We start from the raw sequence: 18,627 nt of genomic DNA, 5'->3' as shown, positions 1-18,627 counted from the left end.
AAAAAATTAAATAAAAATTTTAGAAAATTTAAATTTTCATTCTTTTTTTTGAAATTTATGAATTTTTTATTTTTCTGTTTTTAATTTGATCTCATTTATTTTTGAATTTTAATTTTCAAATATTAATTAATTTTCAATGTTTTCTCCAAATAAATTATGACCGTATCTACAAATGTAAAATATTTCTAAATTGGTAACTTTTCTCTAAACAAATCATGACCACATCTTTATGATTCTCTTCATCATTGTCAGAACCATGTCCTCCGGTACACCACTCTCATATCAGATAACCTTGTTGCCTTTTTGGGATATAATGTCAATTGAGCCTCGTTCGGTGGAAATCTAGTTTTCAACATTGAAAGTGTTTTAGGAAAGATTCACCATGACTATCGAAATTATATTTAAGGGGTGTTATTGAATATAGATTTTACTGGAATTGGAATTAAGTATTGTAATTAGAGTTTGAATCTATTCTATTGGAATTTTGATGATTCCGCATGTGATTTGTAGTTCAATTTGTAATTGATATGGACTTTTCTGTTTCCAAAACTATTGAATTAAAAAAATATAATACATTTTAGTTTACTTTATGAAAGTTAATAACATTTTGAGAGGGGAAGTGAATGACTTTTACGTTTTTAAATAACATTTTTTGGTGGAATGAAATCGAACCTAGAAAATGAAATTAGTGGAAAAAAGAGTATCAAACTAAAACACCAAAAATATATTCCTTTAAAAAATTAAGAAAAAATTAAGAGATTTCCACTTTCGATCAATCCTGCAACAGACCACCAAACTCATTAATCAAATACATACTCAATTTGTCTGAGATCAGAAAGCAATAGCAGCATCGATCAGATCCATAATGTGAAATCAATAAGAGAAAAAAATAAAAGGAAAAGAAATAATAGAAACCCAATTCTCTAAAAAAGGTTTGATCATTTCTCCTCAAAGGTAAAAAATTTCAAAGACAACCGTAGATAAAGTAGATTTGAAGAAATCCAAAATCTTAACCAGAAGCAAGCACAAGAGTTTGTAAATACATCAAATTCCATTGAAACTAAATTCCAACATAATCTTATCGAAATTGAACAACATGTGACTAATTCATTTCATATATCATCTAACCAGTATTTTTAAATCTAGACCGACTCGATGGTTGAAGCATGCTTAACTATGAATCGTTAGTGTAGTCGGACCTGACTCTAATAATTGATTCGACCATAGACTTATTATGTAGTTAGATTGAGTCTAAAAACTATTGAACTAAATAAAACTATTCAAACAATCAAAAATCTGTAAACTAATCATATGAATAAATAATTAGTTTATATTTACAAAGTTTTTATATTGGATATATGTGTATATTTTAAGTATGTATTAAATTTACTAACATTACTTTAAAATTATATATTACGCATATATGGATCCAAGTGATTGAATTAGGTTTGATTTGGTCGAACTAATTTAATCATGATCCAAATAGTTATCCGGTTGTAAAACCATTTACATCTAATAAATATTCAATCCAATAATAATTAAATTTCACTTTAGATTTGAATATTATTAGGGAAATGTATTCAACTGATAGTTTTAGGTAATTTTTTAAACTGATAAATTCACTTTTATTCAAATATGAATATTAAAATTCATTTAAAATTCATGTTTGAATTACAATAACATTAGATTTTAAACGAATTGTTAAAATGCATGTTTGAATTACAATGAATTTGTCATTTTAACACAAATCATCTAAAAATTTTAGTTGAATACACTCGCTTAGTTTCGAGTGCAAACTGGATTTTATATACAATTAAGAGTTTATTTGTGAAATAGCCAAAAAAAATTGGTTTTGTAGAGAGAAGGTAGAGAGAAATAGGAAGAGAAAAGAGGTGAAAGAGTATTATTTTGGTTAGTGAATAAGTTTTGTTTTTTTGTTTTATACCACCCAATTTCCCTAAAACTAAAAACATTTAAACTTGAGTTATGAATAACCGAATTCTGAACCGGAAAATATATTAATTTTGAAAACTTATTGACACGCGTCAGTTGATAATTGGTTAACACATATAGAAAGCATGAAATCGGATCCAAAAAATCGGATCCCGGATCCATCACGTCTTTGCTCAAAAGAGAAACCCTACAGTAACCAGGGGCCAAGTTCCTCGTCCTGAATCTCTCGATTTCGATCTTCTTTGATGGAATCAATCGGTTAATCAAGTTCCTCGTCCTCGCTCTCTCAAAGAAAGAAGATGTCGAATAATCACTCCAGAGACGAACCAAGCACCGCCCCGAGAACAGATCAATGGTACGATCTCGTCCTTGGCTCCTCTGCTAAAGACGATTCCTCCCATAAATTCTGCACCTTGCGATGTAAGTTTCGATCAATCTTTCGATTAGGTTTAAGATCAATTAATCTCACTTTAATTGGGTTAATGATTACTTTTGCTCAGATGAATTCAAGCCGGCTTCTATCGACAAGAAGAGGTCAGGGAACCTGCACAAGAAGAAAGACAACAGAGTCTCCGTCGAGTTTCAGAACAACCAGCCTGGCAAACCTAAGGTGACGTTCGAAGGGAGCAGCGAGGATTATAAGGATAACGACGCTGTTCTGTTTTTCGACGGGGAGAAGTTTCGTTTGGAGAGACTGCATAGAGCTGTCAAGCAGCTGAGGCATCTCAGGACTCCTGGTGAATCTGCCGCCGCGGCGGCGGCTTCTTCTCAGTCTGCAGTGCCTCCTCCTCCTCCTCCTCCTGTGGAGCAGCAGCAGCAGCATCGGTTGTCTCCTCCTCCTGTTGTTGCTCGTCCTGCTTCTAAGTCTCCGCATGTGCATAGAAGTTTGATTCCAGATGTGCCTGTGAGTTTTCGTGTTTTGGTTTGCTATGTCACTTGAGTGTACAGTTTTTGATGTACGGTTTGTGTGATGTCTGCAGGTTGAAGTTGAAAGAATCGAAATTGGGAAGCGGGAGAGTTCAGGTTAGCAGTTTGTTCCAGTGATATTCTCTTATAGTTTCTAAAGAATTTGACTTTGATTTTTTGGGATCATTAGGTTCACTGCATAGAATGAAACAGAGCTTTACTTTAATACAAGATGATAAACCTGTCGTAGTTCTCATCGCTGCTTAGTCTCTTTCTTCATAAAACCGCGGTTTTGATGTACATATTGTTGGTTGGTAGTTCATAGAGGTTTGGTTACTTAAGAAACTATAGCTCTCTTACTTGTATAGTAGTCTTTATCAATTGGATTTTTTTCTGTCATTTTGGTTCACTAGTGGTTAGATATAGTCAGTGGAGACTAAGCAGGAATATTAAATTGTTGTTTACAAATCCACAATACCTTTAGCAAGCATGTATTTGCTATATCTGGTTGTTCGTTTTTGTTGAGCTGCAAGAACTAATGTGGCTGTCCTAATATCTAACGGAAAAAGTAATTGCAGCTGAACCTGCCATCCCGGGAAACAATGCACCATATATCTCACCAGCTGATGACAAGAACGAAGAAGAAGGAGAAGAAGGACATCACGAGATTGATTTGGTTGATATATTCGGCTCATTTACACCGGAGAAGGACAATGCAGAGAGAGATGACGCTGACGCTGGTGGAGAATACGAGGAGAGCTTAAATAAACAGCTTAGCATAACGGAAGAGGAGATTGCAGATGTGGACGACGACAGTGGCGGCGAAGGAGAGAAGGGTCTGAACGCAGCGGAAGCGCTTAGAGCGCAGGTCAACGCAGAGGTGCAGCAGAAACGTGAAAGCTCGAGCTCGAGCAGTAGCAGCGGAAGCAGCAGCGGGAGCGACAGTGATGGTAGGAGCAAAAGCGTAAGCAGCGGAAGTGGGCAGAGTAGCAGCGGAAGCAGTAGCCGTAGCCGTGGAAGTGGAGGGAGTGACGATGAAGATGAAGTCAACTCCGTGTAACAGAAGAATACAACAATATTACCGAACTTTATTTGTGTCTGAATAATTTTGGCTGGCTTTGAAGATCCTCCAAAAGGGTAACTTTCACTTACTTAAGAATGAACAAAGCAGACTATAGATGATATGGTCCTGTTTGGAACATTAACAAATCCAGCTTCTACTTGTGTCTTAAAGCTGTCCCAACTCTTCAATTAAATCTCACTCGCTTTAATCGGCGCGTGAAAACAAACAGGCTTCATATATAAATGTCTTGTCTAGTTGAAGGAACGTGGATGACACGCACTGGAAGGAGACGAGTTCACCAGATTGAGCTACGGAGATCGAGAATCGTTGTCTTCTTCTTCTACACAGCCTCCAAGTCCAAACTTTTGTTACGTCTCTCTCTCTCTCTCTCTCTCTCTCTCCTTTAGCTCCGTTTTGTCTGATCTCATCGGTGTCTGAATCTCCCGGACTCGCCAAACGCCGAGATCTCGTCCTCCACGTTTCTCAAGATCCACCTATGAGCTCTGACTTGATCAGTGCAAACAGATGGGAGCTGAGAAGAAATGGCTATTCACTCTCTTCTCTGTAGTGTTCCTCTCTGTCTGCCTCCTCTTACTACTCTACTCTCTCTCTGCTTTCACCTCTAAGCCTTTCCCTTCCCCTATCCATCACGGCCCTCATCACCCGCCATCTTTCGCTTACTACATAACCGGAGGTCGTGGAGACGGTGACCGGATCTTTAGGTTGCTCCTCGCGGTTTATCATCCCAGGAACCGGTATCTTCTCCATCTCGGCGCTGAAGCTACTGAAGCAGAGAGGCTATCTCTTCTCTCCCGCTTGAAAACTGTCCCTGCTGTGAACGCCTTTGGGAACGTTGATGTGCTGGGGAAAGTTGATCGTCTCTCTGACAATGGCGCTTCTAAAACGGCTGCTACTCTCCACGCTGTCTCCATCTTGTTGAAGCTTGGTCGCTCTTGGAACTGGTTCATTGAGCTTAGCGCCTTGGATTATCCCCTCATTACTCAAGACGGTATGTAAGATGATGTTTCTTGCCTCTCTTTTGAGCTTTCTTGTTATGTTTGGTCTCTGTTAGATATTTATTAGTGTTGTTGATAACGACTCTGATCTCTTTATTGCAAATTCGACAAGCTTTAGATATTTATTACATCCACTCAACTTCATCTTGTTTGTCTTCATATGATTTTTGATTTCACAAAAGTAACGTTTTCTCTTCCAACTCATGTCTTCTCTCAGACTTGTCTCATGTGTTTGCCTCGGTGAACAGAAGCATCAACTTCATTGATCATACTAGTGATCTTTCTTGGAAAGAGTAAGTGTCATACACTCTCTTTTTTTCTCAGTGTAATGTTCAAGAAAAGAGGCATTTTATATCTATCTTATTAAAACAGAAACATTCTCTTGGACCTAACATTTATTTTGTAAGTTTTAAAATTAAATACACATCTATCTTATTAAAACATGAACATTACAACTTCTTCTAGGTAGATTTTTAAAGGTGGACCTCATATATTTAAATTAAATGTCTCATTCTTTATATATAATATGTACCATAGTCTAATTTTGCATTGATGTATTTCCTTAAATACAGTTTTTTTTTTGTCCATATTCCATAAATGACTTTTACATTTATTACATGTCGATTTAAATAAGATATATACTAAGAATACTAAAAATATTAATCGTTCTATAATTATCCCATACAATTTATTTTAAATTGATCAGTATACTTTTATTGGCCATATTGATTTTATTGGTGCGAATAACATTATGTAGATAAGTCATAGACACATACATAAAGATATGACTATTTTTATAACTACGTTGGGTCTAATTTACTTTCTAAAACAAATAACACATAGCTTCATATATTGTATAGAATATAGTAATATTGTATAGTATTATACTTATACAATAATACTAAAAACAAACCAAACTGAAATATAAGGGCTTATTGCAAAAGTGACTCAAAACTTGAATTCAAACAGAAAACTAACCTTTTCTTTTGACTCATTTTTTTTTTGAGTTTTTAACCCCACATCTGCATTTTATCTACGAAAATGCCATTAACCCTTTTTTTTTTTTTTTTTCGAAAATGGCTTCTTTACTGTCTCAACCTCATTTTCTTCAAGTATTTACAATATTGCCACTGCCATGAATAGTGGGAACAACCTTGTACGAACTGTTTGGAGCTTTTAATGCCCTTTAATGCACGTAAATCTCTTTACACTCTCTCTGTTTCAATTGTTATGAACTAAAAACAACATTTCTTTCACTTTCTCTCCATATTCATCCAAAAAACTGAAGCTTTTGATTCAAAATTGTTTGGAGCCATATTTCTTTCGTTTTGACTTACGGTTGCTTTCGTTTGAGGTTCTGGGTGGTTGGAGAAGACCCTGTGTGCAAACAAAGTCATCTCACCTAGTTGAAGGTACGAATTTGAATTTTTTTCAAAATCTGTTCGCGTAGAAGACTTACAAGTAAGTCATCTGTATGTAGAAGACTTACTGATGAGTCTTCTGGTCAAACGGACGACTTAAACTAAGTCGTCCAGCTTTGTTTGGTGAAAAAAAACAGTCCAGACGACTTATATATAAGTCGTCTACGAGAAACAGGCTAGTTTTGCATTTGACCGAATCGTGTCAGATCTTTGACTATTTCTGGACGACTTATAATTCAGTCGTCTCTCGGAAAGTTAAAATTTCAATATTTTATTAAACTAGACGACTTACGTGTAAGTCGTCTTAGGTTAGTTTTGTAGTTGAAAAATAAAACTTCATAATTTAATTTTTACCAGACGACATAATATAAAGTCGTCCCGTCAGAAGACTTAATTTAAAGTCGTCCGGGCAAAGCAAAGTCGTCCAGAATTTTTCCCAATTAAGTCGTCCAAACCTTGCTTATCCCGGACGACCTTAAATTAAGTCGTCTAGCTGGACGACTTTTAGTTAAGTCGTCTGGAGAAAGTTAAATTTCAAGTTTTATTTTTCAATTACAAAACTAACCTGGGACGACTTACGTGTAAGTCGTCTAGTTTGAATAAAATATTGAAATTTTTACTTTCCAGAGACGACTGATTTATAAGTCGTCCAGAAATAGTCAAAGATCTGACACGATTCGGTCAAATGCAAAACTAGCCCGTTTTTCGTAGACGACTTATATATAAGTCGTCTGAATTTTTTTTTTTAACAAACAAAGCCGGACGACTTAGAATTAAGTCGTCCCTTTTAATTTTCAATTGCAAAAGTGACCTCTTTAGACGACTTACCTTTAAGTCTTCTGGACGACTTAAATCTAAGTCGTCTGCGATAATGTTTGTTGAACTTCTTCATTTTCTCTATGTTTACTAATGTGTTTTATTTTGAATATTTGCAGATGATTTTTAAGTTACATGCAGTGTATGGAGAATGGTTGTTGAGAGATTTCCGTTGGGATTTTGTGGTTGATGATCTCAAAGGAGCAAGATTGTTTTTATTGAATGAAGATTCAACACATGCTGAACTTGTTGCAATGGCTCAAGAAGATTATAACCTGGACATGAGATCAGTGACTGTGGAGATTAGCTACTCATTACCAGCAGAAATGATGATGACTCCAAGCAGTCCTCCCATTCATGTTACAAGTGATAGACAAGTTCGAAACTTGCTCGAGATACTCAAAACGCATAGAGTATGTCTTTGTGTATCAAGCCGCAGCAAGGTGGAAACGGTTTCAGAGAAAAGAGAAGAAGCTGGTGATAATGATGAAGCTGGTGAATGGGAAGAAGATGTTGGTGATAATGATGAAGCTGGTGAATGGGAAGAAGATGTTGGTGATAATGATGAGGCTGATGAATGTTTTGAAGATGTTGGTGATAATGAGTCTGTTGAAGATGAAAATCAAGATGGGGAGGAGGAAAATGGGGAGGAGGAAAATGGGGAGGAGGATGCTGATAACACTATTGTTGGTGAAACGGATCAGAATGGTGGGGATTACAGTCTTTATGGAAAGGTTCTAGATGAGGACGAGGAAGATGATGATAATATTTGTTTTGAAGAAATTGAAAAGACATATGCTAAGACAAATGCTATTGAAGGAGGAAAATCGGATTGTACCAGCATCTATGTCAACCAGAGTTTTGTTAGCAAGGATGCACTGCTTTCAGAGCTGCGGTTGACAGCAGTGAGGGGTAGGTTTTCTTTCAGAATATACAAATCAACAAAAACTCTCCTTGTGGCAATATGTCGGGTTAGCGGTTGTGGATGGAAGATCAGAGCGAGTGTGAAACATGGGTCAAACACGTTTTGGGTAACAAAGTATGTGGAAAAACATTTATGCTCAATTGGAGACCGAATCGCTCAGCGGAGACACTGTACTCCAAAGTATGTTGGTAGTCTTTTCATTGATCGTGTTGGGATCATTGATGGGATAACTCCACAGCATATCACTGATGCAATGAAGAACATGTTTGGCATGACGCTTGATTACACCACTTCATACAGAGCACTGTTATATGCACAGAAATTGGTGAGAGGATCAGCAGAAGAAGGGTATTCGCGTCTGCCTTCATATCTCGAGCAAATCTCCATTGCAAATCCTGATTCTATCACGGCTATAGAACTTGATTCTGAGAAAAGATTTAAGTATCTATTTCTCTCTTTTGGAGCTTCTATCAAAGGTTTTAAGTATCAGAGAAGGGTCATTGTGGTGGATGGAACTCACCTAAGTGGAAAGTATGGAGGTGTTATGTTAGTTGCAGCCGCACAAGATGGCAATTTTCAGATATTCCCATTGGCTTTTGGGATCGTGGATGCTGAAGATGAACCTTCTTGGGAATGGTTTTTCACAAAATTGGCTAGTTGTATATCTCATGACAAGCCTCTGGTGATAGTCTCTGACCGGCACGCGGCCATTAAAAGTGCGTGTGAGAAGGTGTTTCCTTGGGCAACCCGAGGAATATGTTATTATCACCTTCAAGATAACATTGTCAAAAAGTTTAAAGGGAAACATCTCATGTACTTGGTGAAAGGGGCTGCTTATGCGCACACGGTTCACGATTTTAACCGGTACATGGCTGAGATACGGAGTGCAAACCCGGAACTTGCAACGTATTTGGAGAAGGCCGACGCCAAGCTATGGTCAAGGGTTTATTGTAAGGGGAACAGGTTCAACATAAAAACAAGCAACATCGCTGAATCTATTAATTCCGCACTGAAGCGAGCAAGAGGATTTCCGATTCCGTTCCTGCTGGAGTTCATAAGGCAGAAGTTAGGAAAATGGTATTGGAAAAGGAGACAAGATGCTTTGAGTCTCCCAACTGTACATAGCCGGGGTGTTGAATACTTGCTTGCTGTTCGATCAGAGATAGCGGATACGATGACGGTCGAACCAATTGATGGATGGCGTTTCTTTGTCAAAGGTGGCAAAATGGACTGTGCGGTTGATTTGGAACATGTAAAGTGTGGTTGTGGTGTCTATGGAGTGGAGAAAATACCTTGCTCTCATGCTATAGCAGCTGGAACACATGCTGGTGTGCATATCGACACACTTGTATGTCCACTTTACTCAAAGAATCATCTGTATGCAGGATACTCAGAGAATATATATCCTATCGTGTCACAACATATTGAGGAACGAGAATGCTTTCCTCCAAACGTAAAGCGTGGTCCGGGGAGACAGAAGAAATCAAGATGGCAATCTTGGTTGGAGCTATCTAGGATGAGGGGACACAAACCCAGGAAGAAACACAGGGCACGGAGATGCTCAAACTGCAAGGAAACTGGCCATACGAAACCACAATGTACACAACCAGTTGACTAGTTGTCCAGACGACCTAAATATAAGTCGTCCAGTCTTGATTACCCGTCCAGACGACTAATTTCTAAGTCGTCCAGTGTTTCGTCTACCTTCTACGAAGTCGTCCAGTGTATTAGACTACCTTCTACTATCCCTTCAAGTGTATTTTTTTAGACGACCTTTTACGAAGTCGTCCAGTGTATTTAAGTCGTCCAGTGTATTTTATTTTTAGACTACCTTATTTTTTTTAGACGACCTTATTTGTAAGTCGTCCAGTGTATTTTATTTTTAGACTACCTTATTTTTTTTAGACGACCTTATTTGTAAGTCGTCCAGCTGGAAAACCTTCCAGACGACTTATTTGTAAGTCGTCCAGCTGGAAAACCTTCCAGACGACTTATTTGTAAGTCGTCCAGCTGGAAAACCTTCCAGACGACTTATTTGTAAGTTAGAAAATCTATACAAGTTAGAAAATCAAATAAATCATACATGCCCACAAACATACAAATAGATTTGTGTAAACAAATAGTTCAAATATACAAATAGATTTGTGTATACAAATAGTTCAAATATACAAATTGATTTGTGTATCTATACAAGTTAAAAATCTATACAAGTTAAAAAATCTATACAAGTTAAAAAATCTATACAAATTGATTTGTGTATCTAATCATACATGCCTACAAACATACCACCATCCTCATTATCTTTCAGATGCTGATCAACAAGCTCCGTCCATATAGCCAAAGCCATAGTATCCCTCATAGTCTTCGCATTGGACCTAGCAAAGTCTTTAGGGCTAAAGGGACCCCAAGAGCATGACATTCAATGTACTTTGCAGCGTACACGCCACAATCACCATTGTTGCCGTGGGTACATCTTTGAGGAGTCTCTCATAAGTGTATCGCTCCAACCCATGCATCTGGTCTCCGCACTCCACAATCAGATAAGGGACCATCTCGAGAAAAGGCTCCATTATCTCATCCCATCTTTCTGGTATGGTAGTTGAAGGTATGCTGTCCCAGACGACTATGTGCCTCTTAGGGATCGATATCCAAATAGCCACCCAATGTTTGTTGTCCAAGTTCAGTGGCGCATAGATATCATCAATGTCCTCCCCCACTTCTTGTTTTGATTGGCAAAATGAAGGCATTGATCCGTCATACAAACTCGCCGCCCCACTAGGTAGCATTTTTCCTAAACCATTGTGATCAGACGACGATGTTTTGAAGACCAGATACTGTTCTCTCCAAGACTGGGTAAAGTTGTGATCCAGGAAGCACATTCGCTCGCTCCGGAAACATTGTGGGTTCTCCTTATACCTCTGCCTCAGCACATTCATCCAAGCATCTATATGCTGCATATAAAAATAATACAAGTTAGAACCTTCCAGACGACTTACAAATAAGTCGTCTGGAAGGTTTTCCAGCTGGACGACTTACAAATAAGTCGTCTGGAAGGTTTTCCAGCTCGAAAACCTTCCAGACGACTTATTTGTAAGTCGTCCAGCTGGAAAACCTTCCAGACGACTTATATATTTACAAATCTATACAAAGACAAGTTACCAGACGACTTATTTGTAAGTCTTCTGGAAGGTTTTCCAGCTGGACGACTTACAAATAAGTCGTCCAGCTGGAAAACCTTCCAGACGACTTATATATTTACAAATCTATACAAAGACAAGTTACCAGACGACTTAAAGATAAGCAGAAGACTTACTACGTCTTCCAGCCATGCTTTGGATGTCCGGAGTTTTTGATACCACCAAGTTGGTGATGTACGTGGTTTGTCCTCTTCCTTAGTGAAATAATCACTGCAAACAAAAAAGCAATCAGTTTTGGTAGACTAAATCAAGCTATTATGGGTAAAGCAATCACTTACGGATCAGTTTTCAACCAATCAGCGAGCTCCTTCATCTTAGGTCTGTTTAGTGTGGGAAATGGATTATACTTTCCCACTCTAAGGAGTTTCCTTCTCTCTGCCGTATAAGGAGATATCTGCGTGGGAGCAGGTTTCTTCGTTCGTTCACTATCGCTTGCGATCTTCCCTGGACCAATCCCCGCATCTCTTCAGTGCTGCTATTATCTGATCAGTACTTGGCCCAGCTTCCCGATGAACTCCCATCATCTCCCAGAAAGAAACCATCTGTGGGGTAACTTCACATTCTGGTGTCTCAAGGTCCTCGATGTAGTCGCAGTTTAGACCAGTGATGTTTTCAAACTCTAACAGTGAAAACCTCGCAGGTTCTGGACCAACGAGACACCACATCTCGTACTTCTTCTTAATGTCCAGCTTTAAACCCGAGCAAGTGGTGAACCAGCCTTGAAGCCCAACCAAATCCCTGCTCCTTGAACTTGATGAAAACTCCCAATCTCGACTCCTTGAGCTCTTCAAATTCAGCATCAGTGAGAGCTTCCCTAAGAGCAGTATGCAACTTCGTGTTATCCGTATGATACGAAATGCTATTGTGGGGTTCTGGCTCTTCCCCTAATGTGTATAACCTACGGGGGAGTTCTGGAATATCCATCCTTTTTGTCTGCAAAATAATCAAAGACAACAATAGAAGTCAGAACACAAGCTAAATCAATCACGCTTAATTGTTACTCCAGACGACTTAGTAGACGACTTAAATATAAGTCGTCTAGAAAGTCGTCCAACTGGACGACTTAGTTGACGACTTATATTTAAGTCGTCTGGAAAGTCTTCCAAATGGACGTACTAAGTCGTCCAGGTTGAAGACTTTCCAGACGACTTACTTACAAGTCTTCCAGTAGAAAAATTTCAAGCGGACCTGATTAGTCGCAGAAGGAGTTCGAGTACTCGTCATTGTGGTTATAGATCTGAAAAAATAAACGTGAAACGGTGAGAATGAGTAAATTGAAAGAGACAACGTTTTATGTTCATCTTTTCCACGAGTTTGATGACTTACCGGCGTTAGGGTTTACAGAGAAACGGCGCTACGGTTTACAGAGAAGAAGCGGCGGCGCTAGGGTTTAGAAGAAGCGGCGGCGCTAGGGTTTAGAAGAAACGGCGGTGCTAGCTAGTGTTTAGAGTAAGCGGCGGTGAGAACGTTGGTGAGCACGGTGGCGAGGGCGACGGTTTGTTCGGAAATAGTGGAAGCGGGGGCGCTAGGGTTAGAGGAATCGGCGGCGCTAGGGTTAGAAGAAGCTGCGGCGACAACGGTGAGAATGAAGTGAGATAGATAGCCGACGTTGAGAACGATGGTTGTTCGGAAATAGTGGGAATTCGAATCGCCTTTGATATCGCCGGTGAGAGAGAACTGTTAGGGTTTCTGTTCGCGGAAAATGAAAAAAAAAAAAAAAAATCACCTTATATATTGGGTAAATAATCCGGTTAGCTTTAAAAGTACATTGGTAAACTTTAAGGTTTGGTCCGGTTTAGACGACTTATTCTGGCTGATAATGTACATCAGACGACCTAATATTTAGTCGTCTGGGAACAGAAGACTAAATATTAAGTCGTCCAATACCCTAAAATGAACCCCTAAACTAAAATGACTAAATTAACTTACTAACCACGTTATAAAATCAAATTATACTTCAATAGTGTTTACTATACACAGAAACGAACACGCCTAGGTAATTTTAAAAATTTTCAAAAACGGTTTTAATGCTTTCCAAAATCTAACCCTAAGAACACATACAATACTACAACATATGTTGATGAAACATAAACTAAAGAATATCATGACTCGCTACTTTCACTCATCTGGGCTGAAAACAATTGAAATTTGTTATATATTAATTTATATCTCTTAAGACATATGTTAATTACATAATTCCAATTTTTCACTTATCAAAATATTTTTTACAAAATTTTTAAATTATGTTTAAGAATAACTGTTTAGACGACTTAACTTAAAGTCGTCTGGACGACTTATTTTCAAGTCGTCTGTTTACAGACGACTTGCGAGGGGTAGAAACGTAAAAAAAAATCCGTTTTTTTGTTTGTTCACAAGGAGATAGTTGTAATTTCAATAGCCTTTTAAGTTACTTTTGCCTTTGACCCAAGTTGGGGTACTCTTTTGGGTTTGACTCCAAGTTTTGAGTCACAATTGGTAATTCTCCCGAAATATAATATACATCGAAAATGCTTTGAACCATTACACACCAAATATATTAGACCTTAGAGATAAAATTAACTTTGAAATTACGTAATAATTATTTTAAAAAATTAAATTTCGTAATGTACAAAAAAACATAAGTTTTATATAAAATTTTGTGTTACAATAAAAAGACACAACTCGCGCTTGCAAATTTTTATTTTTACATACGAAAGACAGTTTTGATATTGTTCTTTAAACACAAAATTGAATTATACAAACTCGATACTACATAAAACTAAACAATATAGAATACATTTTAAAAATAAAATCCGTGCGGGTGCGCATATGTTTATATAATATATAAATATATTATGTTACACATATTTTCATATAAATAATACCCCAATGTAAGTTTTGTATGATAAATGTTGAAAATACAAAATATATAGCACTATATATTTTAAGTAATATAGAAAAATCTACTTTACGTTATCATAAATTTTTAAAATCAAATTTAGTAATTAAACACATTGCTTATTTAAATACATTAGTACACATTGTTATTTATCAAAATTTTATATTAATACACATTGCGATCATGTATAACATTTAGTAAAAACAAAGATAAAAAAAATTGACTCCCGCTCGGTCGAGCGGGTCATGATCTAGTAGAGATTATTGCTTAAGCAGACGCTTAGACCGATTTTTTTTTCTTAAAATAGTTTCTAATTCTGATTTACCGTCTAGACCGATTTGTAGATCACTGTCTCAAGTTTCTTGCAAGGTTAACACTAATAAATAGTGTTATTTTTTATTTCTCTGTAGATCTCAGAGAATCAAACCTATTGTTGTCGATCCAGCACTATACTTAGCTAGAAGAACACAGCTCTTCACTGCTACTGAGAAACGTCCAACACCAGATGCTTTCAAAGTCTTTACAGGTTAAAAGATTTATTACCTAATTATATAACTCTTATGTGAGCTACATAAGCCCTCTATATGCTTCATTCTAGCCTTTAATATTAACGCAGGCTCGCCGTGGATCGTACTAAGCAGATCTTTCTTGGAGTATTGCATCTTCGGTTGGGACAATCTACCGAGAATCCTCCTCATGTATTTCAACAACGTGATCCTCTCTGAAGAATGCTACTTCCACACTGTTATCTGCAACGCTCCCGAGTTCAGTAACACGACGGTCAACGGTGACTTGCGTTACATGATATGGGACAGTCCTCCGAAGATGGAGCCGCACTTCCTCAGCGTATCGGATTACGACGCAATGGCTCAGAGCGGAGCAGCTTTCGCTAGGCAGTTCAAGAAAGACGATCCGGTTTTGGACATGGTCGATAGAGAGATCTTGAAACGTGGTGGACGTTACAGGGTGACTCCTGGCGCTTGGTGCGCGAGGCATGGTAGTAGCTGGTGGTGGACTGATCCTTGCTCGGAGTGGGGTGATGTTAACGTGGTGAAAGCTGGACCTCAGGCTAAGAAGCTTGATGAGACGGTAACGAATTTTCTAGATGATTTGAGTTCGCAAACGAATCAATGCAAGTAGAAGAAAGGGGAATGATGGGGATTTGTCGGAATCGGAATCAGTTATACACACGACACGAGTTTTACATTGTTTTAATGTCTGTAAGGTTTTTAATTCTTTGAGAGCTGATTGTATTTATAAAGTAGCTGGTATGTATCATTAGTTGTCGTCTACCTTCTTGTATCTCCTGCATAAACAGTGGTCTTCTTCTGAAAGGAGGACATATCTCTTGAGTCTTGGCTACTCTGCTGTAGAGTACATTCTCTTCTGAAGATAAATTTTTCGGTTTTGGTTTAGTTCAATACTTTTTAAAATGCTTTGGTTATTCATTTGGGTTGATAATCGGTTAGTTCAGTTCAATTCGACATGTTTTACAAGGTTATCGGTTAGTTCAGTTCAATAATCGGTTTTTCTGTAAAGAATAAAAATAAACCGAATCATACCAAACTAAAGAAAATCTGAGCAGTTTAGAGACTGTTTTCTTTCTTGCCCAAAAAAGGACTGTTTTCTTTCTTAGCAAAAGTCCACAAATACAGTTGTCGGAATCGTGGTCTGATATTGGTTGTTCATAATCTTGAAGTTGTCCGAAAGCAAACTCATATCCTCAGTAATAATAAAGCATCTTAGACAGAAAGCCTATGCGGTCGGTCATAAATTGTTCTTTTTTTTCAATGACTATATCAGGATAACCCTTTTTGGAAATTACTTTATATCGGTAACCTCCGTTTTAGCATATTGTTGTTTTCTTAAGGGGGGGTTAAATTCTTGTAGGATACTTTAATAAAAGGTAAAATATCACAGACCATGGAGATCATGTGATGCGTTCTTCACCTTTGTGGAAGAACATTACTCTTATCGAGTACCTTATAAGCTTGATATGGTGAATAGACACATTATTCTTACGATCCCAAAATGGTATATTATATTGCCTTGGTAAAATTATTAGTCAAATTATATACTGATACGGTAACATTGACCAACACGTGGTGGTACAGAAGTATATTTAGATCTATGGGCCCAGTACGTAATAAGTAAACTCGTTACAGTCATGATGGTTTAATTTCACTATGTGCAAAGTTTACGTATGCGCCACTTGGTCTTCGGTTCAGAAATTTTATATATCGTGTGTGGTTGCAGGAAACTTCTTAATATCAAGTGCTACATTGAGACGACAAACCATTTCAACTTATTGAGATAAAGGGACATCAGTCAAGGGCTACATTGAAATGACAAACCATTTCAATTTTAACTTCATACATTTATACAAAATAGAGAATATCTCTTACCCTCACTCCTCACCAAAAAGGATATATGAGTAGCTTAGAGTTAGAAGAGAAAACATAGAAAAATATAACTTTGTAAAAAGGAGAAAAGAGGTCTATGAATGTGATAATTAGGGTGTAAGAGAAGAAAATGCCAACGAAGTTTATAGGGTGGAAAGTATAAAGACAAGCAAAATATATATATTAATGCAAACAATAAAAAGATGTGGAGGGGCTTATAACTTATTATTCAAACTATATATAGACTACATGAATAGTTTGATTGAGTTGTCTACTTCTTAAAATCGGACCCCCACATACCCTATTTTCTCATGGAATCATTGCCCTTAAACTGCTACATTCCTTTCTTTCTTCTTTAATCAGTTCCATTACTATTACCTTGTACTGTTTCTTACCTAAACTAAATAATTGAATGTGTGATTGATTAGTATATCTATAAACACTATTTATCATCCATTCGAGATCTTCTATAAATCCAAAATAACAAAACAGCTAAATTAAAAGGGTTGTGTAGTTTACAATAAACAATAGGTCAATGCCATTAACTTATTACTACTACTATGTTACTTCTACCCTATTTTATAAAATGTCTTGGTTCAAAGTGAAAAGTTTAGAAAACATATTAATTACACCTTTTAATTTGTTTTTAATTTTATACTCGAAACACCATTTGATATTTAGTAAAATATTTTAACTAATAAAAACACTGTATAATATTCTAAATGATTACAAATTAAGATAAAATAAACTTAACTTTTTCAAAAAGAAGCTCTAAACCATCCTATAAATTGATAAAAACATCCTATATTATGGGAAGACATACCGACATGATATATATAGCTAGCTATAGGCATAGGGGTTTAGTAATCATAAACAAAAATTGTAATCCATAGACCTTTTTAAACACAAACCAAAAGAAAAGTTTAAGTCTTTAAGATGGTGAAAAGAAAGATCGAGACAACAATAATTGCCATTACCGATGCATTAAATTTGACGCATGTGAACTGTGAGGTGATGTGAATAGGAAAAGACCTCTAATCCCGTGACATTGTTTTATGACTCAAGCATAGATAGATGACATTATGAACATAAGAAAACTATCATTTTAGTTGCAGATTCTAACTACATGCTCCATTTAATAATCACCCTTTTGTTTATTCCATACTTAACTTTTAATTGTAGTTCATCTAGTATGAAACAGAGATTATACTTTTGTCCGAGACGTGTGAACTAGCCTCAACAACGGCCTCGTTGTCCGCCGTGTGATATTTGGAGGAACACATCATTAGAGGGCCACCTCTTAGTTATATACACCTCCATAATCACACTTTATGAATATTATGCATTTAATTATAATTAAGTTATTGATGTACAAATCATCGGCACACTGCTTGCTCATTAAGTCACCAAATATGTATATATATATGGTCGTCGAGTCGATAATATATGCATCTCTGATCTCTCTGACTCGTTGTCCAAAAAAAAAGATCTCTCTGACTCTTGTGAGAGAAAATGGGAGCTCTTGATTCTCTCTCTGAATACATCTCCGACTACTTCCACGTCTCCCGAAAAAGAAAGAAGCGTAAAGTCAAGCAGGTCATATATATATTTATAACTATGCTACTCAGATGTTCTTTATCTATTCAAAGCCTGATATTTTAAAGCTTTGCTTAACCTTTTCTTCTTTTGGTGGCAGACGGTGAATATAAAGGTGAAGATGGACTGCGACGGCTGCGAACGCAGAGTCAAGAACGCTGTTTCCTCCATGAAAGGTTCAAATTTCCAGCTCTAGCTCCTAATATCATAAATAATTTATTTACCTTAATATTGTAATTCTTGATTTCCATAATACCTAATGAAACACCAAAACCCTTTCTATAATTTACGAAAACATGCCATTGAAAAAGAATCTAATAATGACGTAGGCGTGGAAACGGTGGAGCTGAACAGGAAGATACACAAAGGACGGTGAGTGGGTACGTGGAACCGAAGAAGGTGTTGAAGAGAGTCGAAAGGACAGGGAAAAAGGCGGAGATATGGCCGTACGTTC

At 37.1% G+C, this 18,627-nt stretch overlaps 2 protein-coding genes, 1 long non-coding RNA gene and 1 pseudogene across 6 annotated transcripts; 3 read left to right on the top strand and 1 right to left on the bottom strand.

Annotated features, from left to right (window-relative positions):
• Positions 1 to 2,095: 2,095 nt before the first annotated feature.
• On the top strand, positions 2,096 to 4,092 carry LOC130499979 (uncharacterized). 2 transcript variants are annotated; one of them, XM_056994635.1, is made up of 4 exons: positions 2,096 to 2,373; positions 2,454 to 2,857; positions 2,934 to 2,976; positions 3,438 to 4,092. In XM_056994635.1, the coding sequence occupies exons 1-4, from the start codon at positions 2,253 to 2,255 to the stop codon at positions 3,917 to 3,919; spliced, it is 1,050 nt and encodes a 349-aa protein (XP_056850615.1). In that variant the 5' UTR covers positions 2,096 to 2,252; the 3' UTR covers positions 3,920 to 4,092. The 2 variants fall into 2 exon arrangements, with proteins under 2 accessions (XP_056850615.1, XP_056850614.1); XM_056994634.1 differs by having other exon boundaries at positions 3,429 to 4,092.
• Positions 4,093 to 4,242: 150 nt separating this feature from the next.
• On the top strand, positions 4,243 to 15,590 carry LOC108827955 (beta-glucuronosyltransferase GlcAT14A). Of its 3 annotated transcripts, none has more exons than XM_018601483.2 (4): positions 4,243 to 4,931; positions 5,156 to 5,231; positions 14,586 to 14,701; positions 14,792 to 15,590. In XM_018601483.2, the coding sequence occupies exons 1-4, from the start codon at positions 4,448 to 4,450 to the stop codon at positions 15,313 to 15,315; spliced, it is 1,200 nt and encodes a 399-aa protein (XP_018456985.2). In that variant the 5' UTR covers positions 4,243 to 4,447; the 3' UTR covers positions 15,316 to 15,590. The 3 variants fall into 3 exon arrangements, with proteins under 3 accessions (XP_018456985.2, XP_056850612.1, XP_056850613.1); XM_056994633.1 differs by lacking the exons at positions 14,586 to 14,701; positions 14,792 to 15,590 and adding exons at positions 6,293 to 6,350; positions 7,295 to 11,044 and having other exon boundaries at positions 4,876 to 4,931; XM_056994632.1 differs by lacking the exons at positions 14,586 to 14,701; positions 14,792 to 15,590 and adding an exon at positions 7,295 to 11,044 and having other exon boundaries at positions 4,868 to 4,931.
• On the bottom strand, positions 11,970 to 13,251 carry LOC130499980 (uncharacterized). The gene is made up of 3 exons (XR_008938841.1): positions 12,624 to 13,251; positions 12,486 to 12,534; positions 11,970 to 12,230 (listed from the first exon to the last, which is right to left on the bottom strand). It is a non-coding gene; the product is annotated as an uncharacterized LOC130499980 (long non-coding RNA).
• Positions 15,591 to 18,045: 2,455 nt separating the features above from the next.
• The window catches only part of LOC130499598 (heavy metal-associated isoprenylated plant protein 20-like), a 913-nt pseudogene continuing 331 nt past the window's right edge, over positions 18,046 to 18,627 (top strand).

Source organism: Raphanus sativus, chromosome 9, assembly GCF_000801105.2.
Source record: "Raphanus sativus cultivar WK10039 chromosome 9, ASM80110v3, whole genome shotgun sequence".
Classification (NCBI taxonomy): domain Eukaryota; kingdom Viridiplantae; phylum Streptophyta; class Magnoliopsida; order Brassicales; family Brassicaceae; genus Raphanus; species Raphanus sativus.
This window is presented reverse-complemented; position numbering and strand designations above follow the sequence as displayed.